Raw genomic sequence first — 19878 nt, 5'->3', positions numbered from 1 at the left:
GCCTTTGTCTCCCAAGTGCCGATGTTAATACGCCACACCAGTTACTCGTTTGAGGCTGAGTGGACCTAGGGGAGGTTCAAATAATCGTCACCGGTGGTGGCCGTGAGCGGGAATGGAACTGGGTTCGCCGGGTTGGTAGCGCAGCGTAGCGTTAAGCACTACACCCACCGCTCCTCACACACCACACACGCACAGACACACACACAGACACACGCAGACACACACAGACAGACACAGACAGACACACACACACACAGACAGCACGCTAAGCACTACACTACCGCTCCCCACACACCACACACGCACACACACAGACACACACACAGACACACGCAGACACACACAGACAGACACAGACAGACACACACACACACAGACACAGACAGCACGCTAAGCACTACACTACCGTTCCCCCTACACAACACACGCGCGCGCGTCCATAGGTACACATACACGCGCTTGCTGCAGACACACACGACTTTCAGGGTGCGTAAGGCAGTAAACGACTGAAATAATAAAGCGGCAATGCTGTGCGAGGAACGCCTTAGACCAGCAACACATTTGTGTAATGCGAGCGTAAACACACAAACACATACAAACACATACACACACATACATACACACACATACACACAAACACATACACACAGACATACACATACACACAAACACACACATACATGCACACAAACACATACACAATACACACACACATACATGCAGACACAGACAGACACATAACACACATACATTAACACACTTACACACACATACATAGACACACACATACATAGACACACACATACATACACACAAACACATGCACACACGTACATACACACATACATAGAGACACGCAGACATACACATAAAGACATAAAAAAAAACCCACATACATACACACACATACACACAAACACATACATACACATACATACACACATACATAGAGACACACAGACATACACATAAACACAAACACACATACACATGACCCGGCTTCGCCCGGGACTTGGATCCACGATGCCCCGCCGCCTTTGTCTCCCCAGTGACGATGTTCACACACGACAGCAGTTACGCTTTTGAGGCTGAGTGGACCTAGGGGAGGGCCAGGTCCGTTTCAAATAATCGTCAGCGGTGGTGGGCGTGAGTTGGAATCGAACTGGGGTCGCTCAAGCAGCTTAATGACTGTTTGTACAAAGAACATATAAAGAATCGATTATAATAACCAGGCAAGAGTCCACATTATAGACTGCCAGTACACGCACTCAGCTTCATAAGCAGGCTAGAGTGTACATGATAGAGTGGCAGTACGCTCACCGAGCTTAATAAGCAGGCTACAGTGTACATGATAGACTGGCAGTACGCTCACCCAGCTTAATGAGTATTTGTACAGTGAACATTAAAGTAATCGATTGTTGGCGCGTTGGGTTTAAAAGTAATATTAATAGCACACATTGTGGTGGGGGTGTAGTGAAGAGTAGGAAAAACTTTGATGAATTTACCTCAGAGTGGCGTGGTGGGTGTCGAGGCCTAGTAGCGTGCAAAGCCTGCGGCCTCGCCTAAAATTGTCGGCTTGGAAGAGGCAGGGTACGGGTGGCGTTCCTTCGTCCCCCCCCCCCCAGCGCTCCAACAATACTGTGTAATGGCTATTATTTAATTAAATACGGAGCTTATGAAAGTGGCGAAGGCGTGGCTAGCCGTTGGCAGGGGCAACCGCCGTCCAATGAAACTGCAGCCCTTGGCGAAGGCGTGGCTAGCCGTTGCCAGGTCCAATGAAAGCGGCGAAGGCGTGGCTAGCCGTTGCCAGGGGCAACCGCCGTCCAATGAAAGTGCGTATGGGCCAAAGTCCACACACACACAGACAGACAGACATGAACGATTTTATATATATAGATAGCCCTGTGAGCCATGCGGCTCTTCACTTGGGTGCAACCGCAACAAACAACAACATGAACAAACATGAACAAACAACAGACGTGAGAAAATCTTGACTTAAAGCTTTCGCGACTGCAGGAATTAATATTCTTTGGGTCTTTCGGTAAAGTCACGTAGATAGGTAAAATAATAAAATAATAAAACATCTCGACGTTTTGATCGCAACACAAGCAATCGTCTTCAGGTGAAAAAATACAGCAGGCGAACTGCTGAGTCAGGAAGAAATATAGTGAGAGAGCTGCTGCAGCCAAAGGTCATAAAGGTTTGAGATGGGTACAACCCAAGGGTAAGTGGGCGGGGCTAGAGATGAAATTTGCAAGTAAATGTAAGATCGCAGAGCTAGGAATACCTCGGCGAATTATGTCTGCATTAACCACAATACCTGTGGTCGGAATGCAAAAGACCCAAAGAATATAACAGACGTGAAGTTCAGGTGGGGAGTGCTGGGCCGGTTTTTCTCCATATCACGGGGGTGGGGGGGTGTGTGTGAAAGAATGCATTGGGACAGCGACTCTGAGCTCCTGAGTGCGATATAACCCAAAAAACATGAATTATGGACAAACAAATAGACACATTATTTTAACGTTTGTTTTTTTCGGTAAAGTCACGTAGGTATAGAATGTAATAAAATAAATGAAAACAACTAAATTAAATCACGACGTTTTGGGCGCAACACAAGCGTCCGTCATCAGGTGAGAGAGCATGGCCTACTGCTGATGCAGACTGTTTTAAAACAGTTTTAATATAGTTTTTCATTTATTTTATGTTTTACCAACGTGACTTTACCGAAAAAAACAAAGAGTATGAATCCTTGCAGTCACGAAAGCTTCAAATCTAGAATTACAGTATTTTAATGTTGCTCTATTGAAACGGCTGTGCACCGTATGGACCTGCAAACTCAATTTCCCTGTTTAAGAATACGGAGTAAACTACGTGGCTTGTGACAGCTATGAATCATTTGTGATAGCCAAGTCGCTTCTGAAAAAATAAGTCAATACCCCCAGTGTGGATTTACGTGGTAATATTAGAAATATATATAGTTTTAGTTTTTTTTTAAGTGATTATTTTACCTTTCCTATACTTTGTACTCGTGTCGTTGTGTTTGTTGTTGTAACGTCTCTGATCTACGTGACCACATTGGACATCTGTTTAAAAAGAAGAGCTGTTTGGCTCATCGGATTCCTCCAAGTATAACTATTTTGATAGGCGTCTTTAATAATCAATTCTTAGACTCACATATCCTTCGATTACAATTAATCGATTCATCGACACTCAACCCTCCCCTCCCTCGAACGCTACCCAAAAAACTCTCGCGATTTTTGGGGGGGGGCTGGGGGGATGGCGCGAGTCTCGCGAGAGTTGGCGACGGGGGTGCGGGGGGTTGGGGTGGGGGCGGGTGTGGCGCGAGTCTCGCGAGAGTTGGCGATGGGGAGGGGGTTGGGGTGGGATGGCGCGAGTCTCGCGAGAGTTGGCGACGTGGGGGGGGGGGGTCGCGGTGCACGCCGGGAGCTCTCTCTCTTCCCCTCTCTCGCCATCTTGAGGCAGCAGCATCAGCGGCTCCGTGGTGAGGCACGCACCGCATACTCGGCGTTACCCCCCACCCTCACGCGACGAACTTTACCCCCCTAACGCAGCCTCCGCTTCCCTTTTTGTCACCTTGCAGGTGCGGACGGACACTTGACGCTCACTGAAAATGTCCGCCAAAAAGACGGTGAGTTGCCGCGAGGCGGGCTTGGGGGGCGTCGCCTAGGCGAGGCCGGAAAAAGCCTGCGGCCTACCCACGTGTCCCCCACCAGTGGGGGTCCCGCGTACCAACCAGCTCCGCGTGGCCGCTCGGGACTTTGGCCACGGGAGCCCTGTGGTCTCGGTGTCTCTACCCTCTTCACTTCTCCCCAGCGCGCTGGCCCTCGTTAGCCCGGGTCCCACACACACTCGGCCCCCCGTGTTTCTAGGCGTCTTTTAAGCGCCTGTAACCAAGTTAGCGCCGAGGGTTTCAGCCATCGTGTTCCCTGGCGGTCCGAGCTAGCGCCTCCACCCCGTGTAGCGTTGGATCCCCCCCCGATAGATGGGAGAGATCTTCATCCCCGGGTATCTCCCGCGTCTCTGTGTCATGGTGGTGGTGCCAGGGTCCCCTCAACCCTGAAATCACCGGGGTCTTCATTCCCCCTTCCCCACCATCGTCTTCACCACCCTCGTACCAAGATCTCCACAAGCGGCGGCCCCCGAAATATTCACTCGTGTCTCCGCCCCTGCGTCTGTGCCTTGAGTAGCGAGATGTTAACTACCTCGCCAAGTATACAGGTGGTCGTGGGTTCGATCCCGTCTCTGCTGCTTTATATTTGTGTCTCTCCGTGGTCACGTGGATTTTTCTCCGAGTACTGCGGTTTTTTTTCTCCCTTCACATTTAGAATAAACACCACGCGCTTAAGGTTATTTGGCTGCAGATTTCCACACGATGACGATAAGCCACTATCATTCGTGATGGCCTGGTTGCTTCTAAAAAAAGAGCTGTGTGCCTCAGTGGGCATTTCCTGGTGAAATTTATAATAGTTTCGAGCTGTTCAGTGTTCCCGGGGTCTCGGGATGGTCGCTGTGAATGCAGACAGACGCGTGGTTCAGCCCGCCACGTTGGCCACCTCCGCGCCGTATCCCCACTGAAGACTGCAAATAGAAACAGACGGTACAGCGAGCATTCTATTCTATCCGTCACTATCCCTACAGCATGTTTGTCAATCCACTGCTGGATGAAGGCCATGTCGGCAATCGAGGGGATTCGCCATAACTTCACGCTAGTCGTTGCGGGTTCATGAAGTTGGGGAATGGGAATTTGCCCAGAACTTGCGATGGTTCTCTCTGGGGCGCCTCCCCGGTTCGTCGTCTCCGCAATCCAGTGCTACTACTACAGTGCAGTAATTTGTTTGCTTTTTTTTAAACCCCAAAGTCCACCGCGGATATTGAGCGGTGAAAATGAGGCCGGTGTCGGCGCGTGTGCTGGATGGATCGCTGCCTCTCAGGATCCTGAGAGGCAGCGACGCTTTGACGGGGCGTGGTGAGGGAGGTCGGGGCTTAATATCCAGCAGTGGATGGATCTTGGCTTATGAGTGTTAATTACCTCGTCCTGGTATGCAGGAGACTGGGTTCGATCGCGACCCTGGCACCTGTATATTTGTAGTTTGCGTGTCTGCCTCTCTCCCTCTCCACATTGTCGTGTGCATTTTTCTCCGGAGTCCTCCGGGGTTTATTTTTTTTCCTTCACACGATGATAAGCAACTTGGTCAGGTCACTTGTGAAAAAAGCCATGAAATATAGCTCAGTGGACCGGCCCTTACCTGAATGCAAGTTTAGATATTGCTCACAATGGGGTATTTTTTGAAAATATGAGAGAGGGTTGGAGACACGTGGCGAGGTTTGCACGAGCTGTCGTTTCCCGGAAGATATCCGAGGGGGGTAGCGGCCGGTTGTGCTCAGCCGTTCACTGCGCGTCAATGCACTGCTAGATGAGGGACCCCTCGGAGCGGGTCGTGGGGATTTTTTGACCATACTTCACCCGTGCTTGTCACACAGTTCGGGTTGGTGAAGGCAGAGTGGGGGTGGTGGGAGGGAGGCTTGGTCATGCAGGGGATTGATGAAGCCACCGCTGCCTCTGATCAAGTGAAATTGAGGCAGGATTGACAGAAGCCAATGACCACTTAACTTGAATCTGATTGCATTATTCGCTAATTATTACCACGCTTTACCTAGGAAGAAAGTAAGTAATTTCCCTTCGAATGGACATTCGGTTGTTACTCAGTCTCCCATTTATAGCTCTAAAGGCAGTTTTGGGAATTCAGCATTTTTTTTGTGTACGTTGAACGTCTTTTGCGCCGCACGTAGCCAACCATGCAAATCGGAGGCGCAGTGTTAGTCGATTGTCAGTGTTCGTCTATGGGCAGTATGTATGTTGAACTTCTTTCACACCGTACGTAGTTAACCGTACAAATTGGAGCTGCAGTGTTAGTCACCACCCGACACACCTTACTAATTGCCTGTGTCGGGTGGGGGTGGGTTTAATGACACATATTTACGCGATCTAACTAAAAAAACCTGTATTATGGAAAATATTGGTTCGAATGCCTACTACGTGTTAAACAAACTAAACAACACCAACAAGCAGTTCTAAAGAAATTAGTTTGTCGATCTCGATGATTTGAGTTGCATAGCACCCAGTGTCTTTCTAATATCGGAAGGAAGAGCATTCCAGACGGCCGCATTATCCACATCACCACCATGAAGTATGTATGTTGAACTTTCACACCATACGTAGCCAACCGCGCTAATCGGAGGTGCAGGGGAAGGACAACAAACTGAACACAAACAAGCAGTTCGAAATTACTTTGTCAATCTAGATGATGATTTTAAAAGGTTGCATCGCTCACAGTGGATTCCTAATATCGGAAGGCAGACCGTTACAGACAGTCGCAGAAGTGCATCTGAAAACGCCGCGCGATGCAGTGACCACACCACCGTCTTTGTTCGATGGTTAGCCTAGAAGGCGATGCTGCTGCGAGCGTGATCAGAGTTTGCCCGATAAACATGGATGAAGCATTACTATAACAGGGGGGTGAGTCTTATCCGTTTAGATGACTGCTGTTGACTTCCCGCACACCGATTTTTTTATCGACCCCAAAGGGATTCTGGGCTGAGACAACAAGCTCCCTACAGCAAGTTTTGAACTTGACAAAACAACTTTACAATGAATTGCGAGCCACTCTGTTTACTGCCCAGCCACCAGGGAAGGGAGCAGAGTGAGATGGAGAGAGAGAGAGGTTGGTGGTGGTCGTTGGTCATGGTTAATGCTGTTTTGTGTTTAGCTTGTCGTGCTTCCTCCGCACCTCCATTTAGCACGGTTGGGGGCTATGTACGGTGCAAAAGAAGTTTGGCATGCATACAGTAGTAACGACGGTGATTGGGTCACCCAAAAAAGTACTTCATAATATTTATACAACATAAGCAGATAATATTAAAAGTAACACTGTTAATCAATGCATTCATTAATATTTACTGTACCTACAACAGTCCATCGTTAACACAAGAATAGTCGGTAAGTGAACACATTGGGCTGTATGGAGGCCCGTCGTTAAGCGATCAGTCATTTATGTATGGTCGTTAAGGGGGGGTTCTACTGTCCATACTTTGTGTGTTGGCGCTTTTGTATTGGTAGCACTGCTGGCGTGGCGGTGATGGCGTTTGGGTGTCCGTCGCTGTGCTGCTGTGTCCTGTGGTGCGTCAGTCCTCCTGTCATCGCTGCCGCCGTTGTTCTCTTGCGTGCAGAAAAAGGCCATCGAGTCCATCAACTCGCGACTCCAGCTGGTGATGAAGAGTGGCAAATACTGCCTGGGATACAGACAGACGCTCAAGATGATCCGGCAAGGCAAGGCCAAGCTGGTGCTGCTCGCCAACAACTGCCCGGCACTGAGGTGTGTGGCGAACCGCGCCCAGGCCCCTCGGCTCCGCGTGTGCATGGTTGTCACCCTCCCGTCCCCCTCCCGGACCCCTCCGTCGATGCCACTGCTAGATGAGAAAGTGTGCTGGCCGTTACCTTCATAGCTTATTCCTACCCCCCCCCCCCCACTTCCTCAGACAGTGATGAGAAGGAAACTTGGCACTGTGTGGAGGCACATAGGTTAGGATGGACAACAACGGGTAAATGAAAAGTGTGGCGTTTGGAGAGGAAAAAATGGTAGGAACGGGAAAGAGAGGGAGGGCCTTGACAGATAATGGTTTGATGATGACGACTTTGAGAGATTGGTGATTGAAAGATGAGTCCACAACTTGAGCCATTTTGGCACTCCATAGAGAGGAAAGTGGAAACAACAAATGACGAAATTTGCAGTGGACACACCTACTCTAGGGGCTATCTGCTCATGGATCGTGGTGGTGATGACGACTCCCCTCCACACGTGCGTATGTCGCCTCTGACTTCCGAGCCCTTGGCTCCCGAGCCGTGGCTCCTGATCCGTGGCTCCTGATCCGTGGCTCCTGATCCATGGCTCCTGATCCGTGGCTCCCAGCCCCATGGCTCCCAGGCCCGTGGCACATGGGTCGTGACTCCTGGCCAGCGTCTCTCGAGTCTTGAGTTCTGACTGCCCTCCCACCCTACTGCTGCATGCAGGAAGTCCGAGATTGAGTACTACGCCATGCTGGCCAAGACGGGCGTCCACCACTACAGCGGCAACAACATCGAGATGGGCACGGCGTGCGGCAAATACTACCGCGTGTGTACGCTCGCCATCATCGACCCCGGTGAGTAGGGGGGGGGGGGGGGCACGGGTGGTGATGAGAGGTTTGTGCCAGGCCTGATGAAGTGGCTGAAAAACGAATGAACACATTTGTGACGTGCTCGGTTCATGTTCGCAGTCGGAGACAGAATAATTGTGAGGGAGAGAATGATTGATAAGGGATTGATTCCTGAGAGTGATTCATTAGAGATTGTACGTATGTTGAACTTGTTTTGCACCGTACGCAGCCAACCGTGCTCATCGGAGCCACGGGGGAAGGACAACAAAACTAAACACATAATTCGGAGGGAGAGTCCAGAATGATTCGAAGAGTGTAGAGAATGATACGGTGAGAGGGAGAGAGAGACAGAATGATTAAAAAAGTGTAGAGAATGATACGATAGCCGAGAGGTTCGTGCGAGACCTGGTGAAGTCGCTTGAAAAGGTTTGAACACATTTGTGACGAGGTCGGTTCATGTTCGCAGTCGGAGAGAGAATAATAGGGATGGAGAAAATGGTTCCTAAGGGAACGTATATTTAACTTCTTTTGCACTGTGCTAATCGGAGGTACTGAGGGAAGGATAAACTAAAACAAATGATTTGGGGGTAGAGTCTAGTGATTTAAAGAGTAGAGAATGATACAGTGAGAGGGAGGAGAGAGTGATTTTGAGTCGCCAGAAACCGCAGACAAGCGGGGAAGGTGACAGCTGTGATGTTTGTCCAACTCCGCGAATAAGTGATCGTGCATGAAATTGATGAGAAGAATTGAGGTGCGAGTGATGGGGTGGGAACAGAGGAGACGAGAGGGTCTCTGACCGATGCCGCTGCGCAACGTGCCGAAGTTTAAGGGGGGGTCGGCTGGTCCAGCTGTCGTCTCTATGGCCATATTGCTACTCGTCTGGTTTCACGTTCCCCCTCCACCAATGGTGGGTTTTTTTTCTTTTGTCTCGTGACGAGAGGGAAACAATTCACATCTCAGGCAGAGCAGCGCAGAAAGCGGATCTTGCGGAGCTACCTTCTTGAGATCCCTTCAAGTGACCTCTGGTCCGCCCCAGGAGAGGGCAGCACTTCCCCTACCCCTTACCCGACCATACGAGAGTGACCTCTGGTCCACCTCGGTAGGGGCAGGACTTCTCCTGCCCTACCATACGAGAGCGAACCTCTGGTCCTTCACGGTAGGGGGCAGCACTTACCCTACCAGCGTTACCACTCGAGGGTAACGTTCGTTGCCCGAGGGTCGGCTCTGGCCACAAATGATGGCTCAACGAAATGGCAGCTTATCATTGTGTGGAAGTTTATAGCAGCAGCCAAATAACACTCTAAACGCGTGATGTTGATTCTAAATTTGGAGAACAAAACTAGGGAACCCGGAATATAAATCCACGCGACCATGGGGAGAGGGAAACATGCAAACGTAACAGATGTTGGTCGGGATCGAACCCCACGACCTCCTATATACCAGGCGAGGTAGTTAACATCTCGCCAACCGTGCGAAGGGAGCCACAGCTGCTGTGTGTGTCCGGACAACTCCTGCTCCACGCCATCAGCGTCATTCAATGCAGAGTCGTTTTGCACTTTTCCTGTCATGCCGCTCGTCTGACCCAGGAGAAAGCCTCGCCAAGTCTCGTGACTTGTTCTCAGGAGGGGCCTGAACAGTCTTCTTGGTTCTTTCGGTAAAGTCACGTAGAAGGGAAGTAATAAAATAATAAAAATAAAACATAATAAAATTATTCTCACGACGTTTCGGCCACAACGCAAGCAGCCGTCCTCAAGTGAAAACCAGGTCCGTCGAGGCGACAGAGTCTGAATGAAACAGCACACGAGGTTGGAGCATATATATAAGCTGGGCGCCTTGACAAAGGAATTTGCATATCAAGAGGAATTTAGCATATTTATGGTAAATGCAGGAATGTGATTAGTACTGCATGTGCATTATGCAGGATTAATAGCATCAAAGGGAGCTGCAGTTGCAGCTGCTGCAGTTGCTGCTGTAGTTGCTGCTGCAGTTGCTGCTGCAGTTGCTGCTGCAGTTGCTGCTGCAGTTGCTGTCTTATCCATTTTAATATAACACTATGTATTATTCTACCCACCCTAATGTGTATCACACTGCTATATATTTACTATACAATTACGACACCATACATTACTCTGCACACTGCACCATGCCAGTGAGTAGAACGCGGTCTGAAAGTCACCGTAAACGTGAACACAATCAGTTAAGATCCGAAATGGTTTATTACGTCCTTCCAATGATTGCTAAGCCAGAATCCATCTTCTCGGTTGAAATTGTCTCAGTGTTTTCAACCGAGAAGATGGATTCTGGCTTAGCAATCATTGGAAGGACGTAATAAACCATTTCGGATCTTAACTGATTGTGTTCACGTTTACGGTGGCTTTCAGACCGCGTTCTACTCACTGGCATGGTGCAGTGTGCAGAGTAATGTATGGTGTCGTAATGGTATAGTAAATATATAGCAGTGTGATACACATTAGGGTGGGTAGAATAATACATAGTGTTATATTAAAATGGATAAGGCAGCAACTGCAGCAGCAGCAACTGCAGCAGCAACTGCAGCAGCAGCAACTGCAGCAGCAGCAACTGCAGCTCCCTTTGATGCTGTTAATCCTGCATAATGCACATGCATATGCAGTGCTAATCACATTCCTGCATTTCCCATAAATATGCTATATTCCTCTTGATATGCAAATTCCTTTGTCAATGCGCCCAGCTTATATGCTCCAGCCTCGTGTGCTGTTTCATTCAGACTCTATCGCCTCGACGGACCTGGTTTTCACTTGAGGACGGCTGCTTGCGTTGTGGCCGAAACGTCGTGAGAATAATTTTATTATGTTTTATTTTTATTATTTTATTACTTCCCTTCTACGTGACTTTACCGAAAGAACCAAGAAGATGAATCCCTGCAGTCACGAGGGCCTGAACAGGTTTTCATTGTCGGGGAGGGTGGGGGGAGGTGATGGCTTTTGAGTGATCCCTATTGAGTCTCTGGTGGAGTAGTTGAACAAAAATGTGGCGAACTTGAACCCTGACTGCACCGTTGTGGCCTATGAGTGATGATTGTGCCACGTGCATGCTAACCTTGTCTATCCCCCTCCCCCCGTGTCCTCTCTCCCACGTCTCTCCCCCACTTCCGTGTCTCCCCCACCACCGTGTCTCCCCTCCCGCGTGCGTCTCGTCCGTGCTCCAGGTGACTCGGACATCATCCGCTCCATGCCGGAGCAGCAGCAGCCGCAGCCCGGGGACAAGTGAAGCGGCGGGGGTCCCACGGCGCCCCCCCCCACACCACCAATAAAGCCCCCCCATCGAGTCCCGTAGTTCGCTTTCTGCCTCCGTTCCTCGCGTACCGTGAACGCCGCTTGGAATAAAAGATGGCGTTTGCCGGCGTTTGCGACCCGCTGCAGAGCGGTTGAGTGGTGGCTGGCCAGGTTTTGTCTGTTGACTTTTAGCGCCGGTTTTTGTTTATCCGGCTTCCCGTCCCCGCAAAGGGGAGATACCGGCATCGGCGGTGACTCGCGGCTTTTGCGAGGTTCTGGTCTGTAAGAGTGTTGTGTACATGCCTTGAATGGAGCACGAGGTGGCTGTAAGAAACTTGGAGGGAAAAATAATTGATGGGAGTGAATTTTTAAAGTTTGGCGAGTGGGTGTTGGGACCTGCATCGTGGTGAGTGGATGTTATGACTTGCAGTGTGGTGAGTGGGTGCTGTGACTTGGTGGGCGACTTACTCCAACTGCCCAGTAGCGGTGTCCTTCACGAGCCTCTGCCACAGACCGACTCGGTACACGTGGGTACACGAGCCCCAACTTAGTTCCACATGCTCCTCCCTGCACGCCATCTCTTCACCCAGCCCACCGGCCCTCAACTCCCTCGATCGAGCATGCGCTATTGTGGGCAAATGGACACGCAGGAGACGCGGACAGAGGTTTGCCAGCGAATGATTGCGCTGCTACAGAATGCAGTGCATTCGCGACTGATACATTGTGGAAGTTGTAGGCACATGTATGGAGTAATTGGGCGTAGCTTTGCCCATCTAAGGAATACTGCAAATGGAATTGCGTTTTTAACGATCGATTAAGCGAGAATCGAACGATACAAAGCTTGATCCATGCTCGAACACGGGCACGCTTGCAGCGCGGATAACGGAGACGAACGAGGCGCTTCCAGGGACACGGGAGACTGGTAGATGCGATGAGGTGAACAACACTGCCGAGTGGGGTTTTGTCGCCTCGCCTATCTCAATGCAACGGGATCTTAATGCGCAGAAAGCGTTGGGAACATAAATTTAAAGCCTAAACTTAAACTCCTTTATCTTATACTCTTTGGTTCTTTCGGTAAAATCACATAGGTATAAATTAAATCACGTTTGGGGCGCAACAAGTGTCCGTCACCAGGTGGGACGGCAAGAAACAATTCCTGAAGTGGGCAAAAGGGGCTGCTGCAACAAGAGGCCATATACTATATCTCCTTTACCAGTGGCAAAATATAGTAATAGGTTTTTACCCTTTTAACTGGTACAACATCTGACACCTTTATACAAGGCATCATGTTTGCAATAGCCTCAACACAAGAAGTCAAAATGCAAACAAAAAGAACTGATGATAATGATATGCACTGTCCTTGAAGTTGATTGGTCCACACCCGAGACAGCTTTCTAGTCTCCATTGGTGTTGGACCAGATGACGCCAAAAGGCGTACAACTCAATGACAGTGCACTATCAAGAGTATTGAGAGCTCGGGGTAAGCATTTACACTATGAGATCTCCTTTACCAGTGGCAAAATATAGTAATTGTTTACATTTTGACTTCTTGTGTTGAGGTTATTGCAAACATGATGCCTTGTATAAAGGTGTCAGATTTTGTACCAGTTAAAAGGGTAAACCGGACCCTGCGGGGTGGGCTGGTAGAAACGAATAACCAAAGAATATAAACAATGTATTATTACACTTGTTTAGCCAGGAAAGCCTCACTGAGTCTAAAGGTTTTTGTAGGGTCCTGCCAAGTGTTTGCAGTAGGGGGCAATGTTGCTACACCTAATTGGACGATACGAAGGGAGAGTTTGAGGCCTAGTTCTAGGCTTTAGGCCTAGCTGTAGGCTTTAGGCCGCTGTGAGTTAATTTTTAATTTAAATGTTTTAATTATTAATGTAAAAGCTTTAAATTTAAATGTTTCTATTTAAAAACATAAGGGAATGTAACATTGTTAAACATTAACTCCCTTTCACACGCGGGGGTACGATAAGAAGGGAGAGTTTGAGGCCTAGTTCTAGGCTTTAGGCCTAGCTGTAGGCTTTAGGCCGCTGTGAGTTAATTTTTAATTTAAATGTTTTAATTATTTATGTAAAAGCTTTAAATTTAAATGTTTCTATTTAAAAACATCAGGGAATGTAACATTGTTAAACATTAACTCCCTTTCACACACGCGGGGGTACGATACGAAGGGAGAGTTTGAGTCCTAGTTCTAGGATTTAGGCCTAGCTGTAGGCTTGAGGCCGCTGTGAGTTAATTTTTAATTTAAATGTTTTAATTAAAAGCTATCTCAGGGAATTATAAGGGAATGTTACACTTGTTTAGCCAGGAAAGCGTCACTGAGTCTAAAGGTTTTTTAATTAAAAAGCTATCTCAGGGAATTATAAGGGAATGTGTACACTTGTTTAGCCAGGAAAGCGTCACTGAGTCTAAAGGTTTTTGTAGGGTCCTGCCAAGTGTTTGCAGTAGGGGGCGATGTTGCTACACGGACGGACGGACGATATAATCTATTGTAGGCTGGTTCACTTCGTTCCTACCAGTAAAACCTATTACTACAAGAGGCCATATAGGCAAGAGAAGGGGGGGAGGAGCCAGGGAGGGTGGATGCGACAAGTAAGACTCAAGCACGGCAGAAAATGTCGGGGAGGGGAAGTGGGCGGGGCTGGGAATGGGAGCGTTAGGAAACTGGAGATGCGGATATGAAGGCAGGCCAAAAGCAGTTATGGTTTTACCTGGTTAAACACGTTCCTTCAGAGTGGGCAGGTAGGAACTTGGTTGGACAGCGCATTCGTGCACAACAGACAAATATGCACGACAGACAGACAATCCCTGGTGGGCAGTGTGGAACTTGTTCCTACCTGTATAAAAGATGACTTGAGGTAGCCAGCCAAGTAGCCAGCCCCCTTAACTCTCGGCCCCTCCCCCTTGCTTAGGCCCCTCCCCTTACCCCCCTCCCTTAGGCCCCTCCCCTGACCCCCCTCAGGCCCCTCCGCTGACCCCCCTCCCTTAGGCCTCTCCCCTGACCACCCCCCATATCCTTAGGCCTCTCCCCTGACCCCCCCCCCCCTCCCTTAGGCCCCTCCCTTAACCACCCCCATATCCTTAGGCCCCTCCCCTGACCCCCCCCCCTCCCTTAGGCCCCTCCTCTGACCCCCCCCCCCCCCTCAGGCCCCTCTCCTGACTCCCCCCTTCCTTAGGCCCCTCCCCTGACCCTCCTCCCTTAGGCACCTCCCCTCTCCGTACCCGGCAGTAGGTCTCCACCAATCAAAGAGCTGTTTATATTATATCTATGCACGACAGACAGACAAAAAATCCCTGATGGGCAGTGTGGAACATTGTTCCTACCTTGTTCCTACCTGTATAACATTGCTCAATCTATCCATCTTCCCGGTTGAAGTTATGTTTATATATCTTTTGATAGTAGCCCGAAGGTTTGCAGAGCACCTTGGTCTCGGAAAAAAAACTATCATGAGAGCCCACAACGTTATAGCAATGGTCAGCCACGGCGGAGGAATTAGTTCTGCTGTGTTTCAGATCTGCCTTGTGTTCACGAACACGGTCCGAGACATGATGTTTCGTGTCCCCAATGTAACAATCACCACAGGTGCAACTTAGTTTGTAGACTCCAGGATATCAGGAATGACAGCATGTCAGGAATGACATCCTTCACAGATGGGATTAGGTCACGGATTTTGTGTAATGTACAGCATCGGACCTGGATCTAGTGTTTAAGATTTTGTAAATCTTTTTAGTAACGCCTGTTATGTATGGTAACGGGATGGTTTTGATCGGCGTCTCAGGGGGTTGTTTCTCCATGGTTGGAAAAACAGCTTGCGGATAATGCTGTCCGAATATCCATTCATCTTGAGGGCCTGGTGTACGTGTTCCAATTCACTGGCTATGTGGTGTTGGTCAGAAATGCAATGGGCCCTATGGTGTAGTGTTTTGATGAGGGAATTCTGTGCCAGATGGTGGTGGGAATCAGGTTTTAGATATGAATCAATTTTGCCACGCTAAAGCACAGTAAGCTATGTAGCTCTTTTTTCAGAAGCCACCTGGTTATCACAAATAATAGCCCATTAAAGTGGCTTCTCGTGTCTAAAATTTATAGCAGCCAAAATACTCTAAATTCGTGTTTCTAAATGTGGAGGGAACAACCGGAGGACACAGAGAAATCCTCGCGACCACGGGGGGAGAGAGTGACACCGCAGACTCCAAATATACAGCAGGCATCGTATCCACGACCTTCTGTATACCAGGCGAGGTAGCATCTATCCACCGCAGTGAGAGAGGGGTAGTCAGTCGTAGGTAGGTGTCTGTGTGGATCACCGTGTGAGTGGGAAAGAGAACAGTGGAGGTCGTAGGCAGAGGGAGGTCTTGGAAGGAGCCCGGGAGTTTAGAGCACGGACGGCTGGAGGGAAGTTCCAGACACAGGAGCAGCAGAGGAGAATGAGCGACCTCCCATCACTGAGTCAATGAAGGGTAACTCGGGGAGTGCACAGGGAGCCTGGAAGGAAGTGAAGTGAGATGAGAGGTGTGAGGTAGGAGAGTGCGTGGAGTGAGATGAGAGGGGAGAGGTAGGAGAGTGCGTGGAGGGGAGTTGAGTGAGATGAGAGGCAGGGGAGTGTATGGAGTGACATGAGAGGGGAGAGGCGGGAGAGTGAGGAGAGTGGAGTGAGAGGGGAGGAGTAGGCAAGAGTGGGTGGGTGAGGAGTGGTGGTGTTGCGGTTAGCGTGCTGCACTACGAACTTGGCGACCCGAGTTTGATTCCTGCTCACGACCAATAACAGTGGCGAATGTGTGAACCGGTACTGGGCCTCCCCTAGGGAGACTCAGCCTTAATTGAGTGCCTCGTAAAAACATTGACAATACGGAGACAAAGGCGTTGTGCTGACCACTCACCCCATCGTGTGCCGTACCAGCCGTCATAGGTGCTCGCTAACAACACTTAAGGCTATGGGGGGGGGGTTGTAGTAGGGGGGGTTGTAGTGGGGGAGGGGGGTTGTAGTGGGGGGGTTTGTAGTGGGGGGGGGGTTGTAGTGGGGGGGTTGTAGTGGGGGGAGGGGTTTGTAGTGGGGGGGAGGGGTTTGTAGTGGGGGGGGTTTGTAGTGGGGGGGAGTTGTAGTGGGGGGGTTGTAGTGGGGGGAGGGGCTTGTAGTGGGGGGGGGGTTGTAGTGGGGGGAGGGGTTTGTGGTGGGGGGGGGGTGTAGTGGAGGGGTGGGCGCGTGGGAACCCCAGGGCGACGCGCATCTGGAGACTCAGCTGATAACGAGGGGAGGTCATAAACGAGAGGGGGGGGGGGGGCAAAAACAAACAACGAGAGAGTGGAGGGGAGAGAGCGCGTAGAGTAGGCAAGAGATTGGGGAAGACTTACGGAGAGAGACGAGGATATTGTAAGAGGGGAAGGAGAGATACAAAGGCGGTCGAGAGCGAGACGTGTCGACCATGGCCCGAGAGCTCAGCTTCATGGAGGAGCTGCTGCTGCTGCCCCGCGAGGACGAGGAAATGGAGGCCCCCCATTTCTCGACGAGTACGCGGCACCCAGGACACGGCTAGCCGTGGGCACATGGACGTGGGTACACGTGTGTACACGGAGATGTGTACACCTGGAGACGCGTGGGTACATGGATATGGGTACTCGTGGGTACACGGACGTGGACACAGGGTAGGCGGGACGATGCCACCCGTGCCATCCTCCCCACCTGCCTATCTGCATTGCCTCTTTTTTTGTTGCCAACAGCGGACGAGGAGACAGATCCGTCCGCGGCGGGGTCTTTGCTCCCCTTGGGCCCCTCGCTGGCGGGACCCCCACTCACCCCCACCATGGCTCGGTACGAGATGCTGCAGGCCGAACCCGAGTTCGCCTGCATGGAGGAGCCGGCCGCTTCCTGCGTGCACGCTGCACTGCCCGCGCTCACCTGGGGCAACAGGTCGGTGGGTGCGTGGGCAGAGGTTGATGGCCAAAGGTGACTGATGACGGTCAGGGTGATATGCTCGGTGATGGTGTTGGGTAGTGATGGGAGGTAATGTTCGATGATGTTGGTGGGTAATGCTAGGTGATGTTGATGGGTGATGTTCGGTGATGTTGGGTGATGTTAGGTGGTGTTCGGTTATCTGGTTTTGTGATGTTGGGTGATCCATCATAGAGGTTTTTGGGTTAGATCGCGTAAATATATGTGTCGTTAAAACCCACCACCACCCGACACAACCAACGAGTAAAGCGTTGTCACGTAACAGAACGTGACCAGTTCGTCACTAGTACAGCACACCGGTGTGTTGGAGAGCCAAGCCACAACATTTCCAATCTGAGTACGACGTTTCGCCAGTAATTACAACTAGCTTCATCAGGCGACAGCCAGATTTGTGGAGAAGTCTTTTCGTTCCTTATATAGAGGCGTAGATGTGGTGACCACCCTTCTGTGCTCTTGCGCCTACAAAGGGCAGCATACTTCAATATGGATTACCGTTGGTACGGCTATTTTAATACACACAATAGACAGGAAGGACACGTTCAAAGGGCTCGCATAATGCACAATGTGTAGCGTCGGATCGCGTATGCAGAAGTAGCGTCGGATCGCATATGCACATACCGCCTGTATCCACTTACCTGCCGTTCGCCGTATACACTTACCTGCAGTTGCAGCAGGAGGTCGGTAGGGTGTGCTAGCGAGTACAAAGGGGATAGAGAGGGAGCCGGACCCAAGAGAGGCGGGGTTCCCCTCCCCTACCCCAGGTGGGGGGCTGGGAGGGGGCCTTCTAGGATCTTCTGGAAGGTTCCAGAAAGGGGGTGGTACCAGGGGCGGAGGGTCCCCTGGAGGTGTATAAAAGGGGCACCCCGGGCACGAAGACTGAAGAGCAGCGAGACTCGGACCCTGGGACCTCGAGCCTGCTGCCCTTGTAAGGGCCGGGTCGAGCTGGGACCAGTGGACGGGACCCGTACCTTGGCTGGGTCGGGTCAGATAGCATCCCCTAGGCCACTGATAGCCGGAGGGCTAAGAGCCAGGTTACCCAGTGTGAGGTCACGTTATCCCGGAGGCTGTACCTCCCTCGATAGTGGACGTTCAGGGGAGCCTAATTACTGGCGAAACGTCGTACTCAGATTGTAAATGTTGTGGCTTGGCTCTCCAACACACCGGTGTGCTGTACCAGTGACGAATTGGCATGTTCTGCTTACTTGACAAACCTTACTAGTTGGCTCGTAAGGGTTTAACGAAAAATGTATATATTTACGCGATCTAACCCAAAAAAACTATATTATATATTAAATTGGTCGCGAAGAGTATGCAAGCCTATGTGTTAAAATGTTGGGTGATGTTAGCTGGTGTTCGGTGATGTTAGTCCATGTTGTGTGATATGTGGTGTTAGGTGATGTTGGGTGATGTTAGCTGGTGTTCGGTGATGTTAGTTCATGTTGGGTGATGTGTGATGTTAGGTGATGTTGGGTGATGTTAGCTGGTGATCGGTGACGTTAGTTCATGTTGGGTGATATGTGATGTTAGGTGATGTTGGGTGATGTTAGCTGGTGTTCGGTGACGTTTGCTCATGTTGGGTGATGTGTGATGTAGGGTGATGTTAACTGGTGTTTCGGTGATGTTAGTTCATGTTGGGTGATGTGTGATGTTAGGTGATGTTGGGTGATGTTAGATGGAGTTGCGTGATGTTAGGTGTGTGTTTGGTGATGTTCTTGTGTGGTGTTGGGTGATGTTAGTTAATGTTGGGTGATGTTTAGTGATGCTGGGTTACGTGTGATGTGGTGGTAATGATGATGTTGGTTAAGATGATCGCAATGATGATGGTAATGATGATGGTGGTAATGATGATGGTGGCGGCGGCAATGGTGCTGTGGTGTACATGGTGGAAATGGTGGTGCAATAGGGAGCGGTGGTACAGCGGTTAGCGTGCTGCGCTACGCAAGAGACCCGGCAACCCGAGTTCCATCCCAGCTCACGGCCAACATCACCGACGATTATCTGAACCGGTCCTGGTCCTCCTCCCGTAGGTCGACTCGGACTCAACTTCGAGTGTTAAACATCGCCACTGGGGAGACGAGGCGGCCGGGCGTGGTGCTGCCCGCCAGCCCCCGTCGTGTGCCACAGGGTACTTGCTGCTCGTTCACAGCACTTGACCACGAGAGTGTGTCGAAGGCTACACGGGGGATCTTTGTCTGTCTTTGGGTGCAGTGGGTTGTGTGACGGGGCCTCGCCGTGGCCCGGCGCTCTGGGGTGGTGCTCGGTTCTCATCCTGCACGCGCGCGTCGCTCAAAAGTCGTACGGGAGCGAGAAGCGGTGAGTCGCCCCACCAACCGCAGCGCCACCCATCACTACCGTAAATACACTGATAACGCGTCATGAGCACGACCACACTCCCACACATCACTACTTGTGGCTAAGTTACCCAGCAGTGCGTCTCGCCTCTCACCGCG

At 50.4% G+C, this 19878-nt stretch overlaps 1 protein-coding gene across 1 annotated transcript; it reads left to right on the top strand.

The window, feature by feature from the left end:
* Positions 1 to 3417: 3417 nt before the first annotated feature.
* Positions 3418 to 11605, top strand: LOC133340783 (large ribosomal subunit protein eL30). Its single transcript, XM_061549171.1, has 5 exons — positions 3418 to 3502; positions 3602 to 3649; positions 7249 to 7394; positions 8090 to 8220; positions 11402 to 11605. The coding sequence occupies exons 2-5, from the start codon at positions 3632 to 3634 to the stop codon at positions 11461 to 11463; spliced, it is 357 nt and encodes a 118-aa protein (XP_061405155.1). The 5' UTR covers positions 3418 to 3502; positions 3602 to 3631; the 3' UTR covers positions 11464 to 11605.
* Positions 11606 to 19878: the final 8273 nt, after the last annotated feature.

The sequence above is a fragment of the Lethenteron reissneri genome, chromosome 10, assembly GCF_015708825.2.
Source record: "Lethenteron reissneri isolate LAM-NWPU_2019-01 chromosome 10, ASM1570882v1, whole genome shotgun sequence".
Classification (NCBI taxonomy): domain Eukaryota; kingdom Metazoa; phylum Chordata; class Hyperoartia; order Petromyzontiformes; family Petromyzontidae; genus Lethenteron; species Lethenteron reissneri.
The sequence above is the reverse complement of the archived record's forward strand: the minus strand, read 5'-3'. Positions and strand labels throughout refer to the sequence as shown.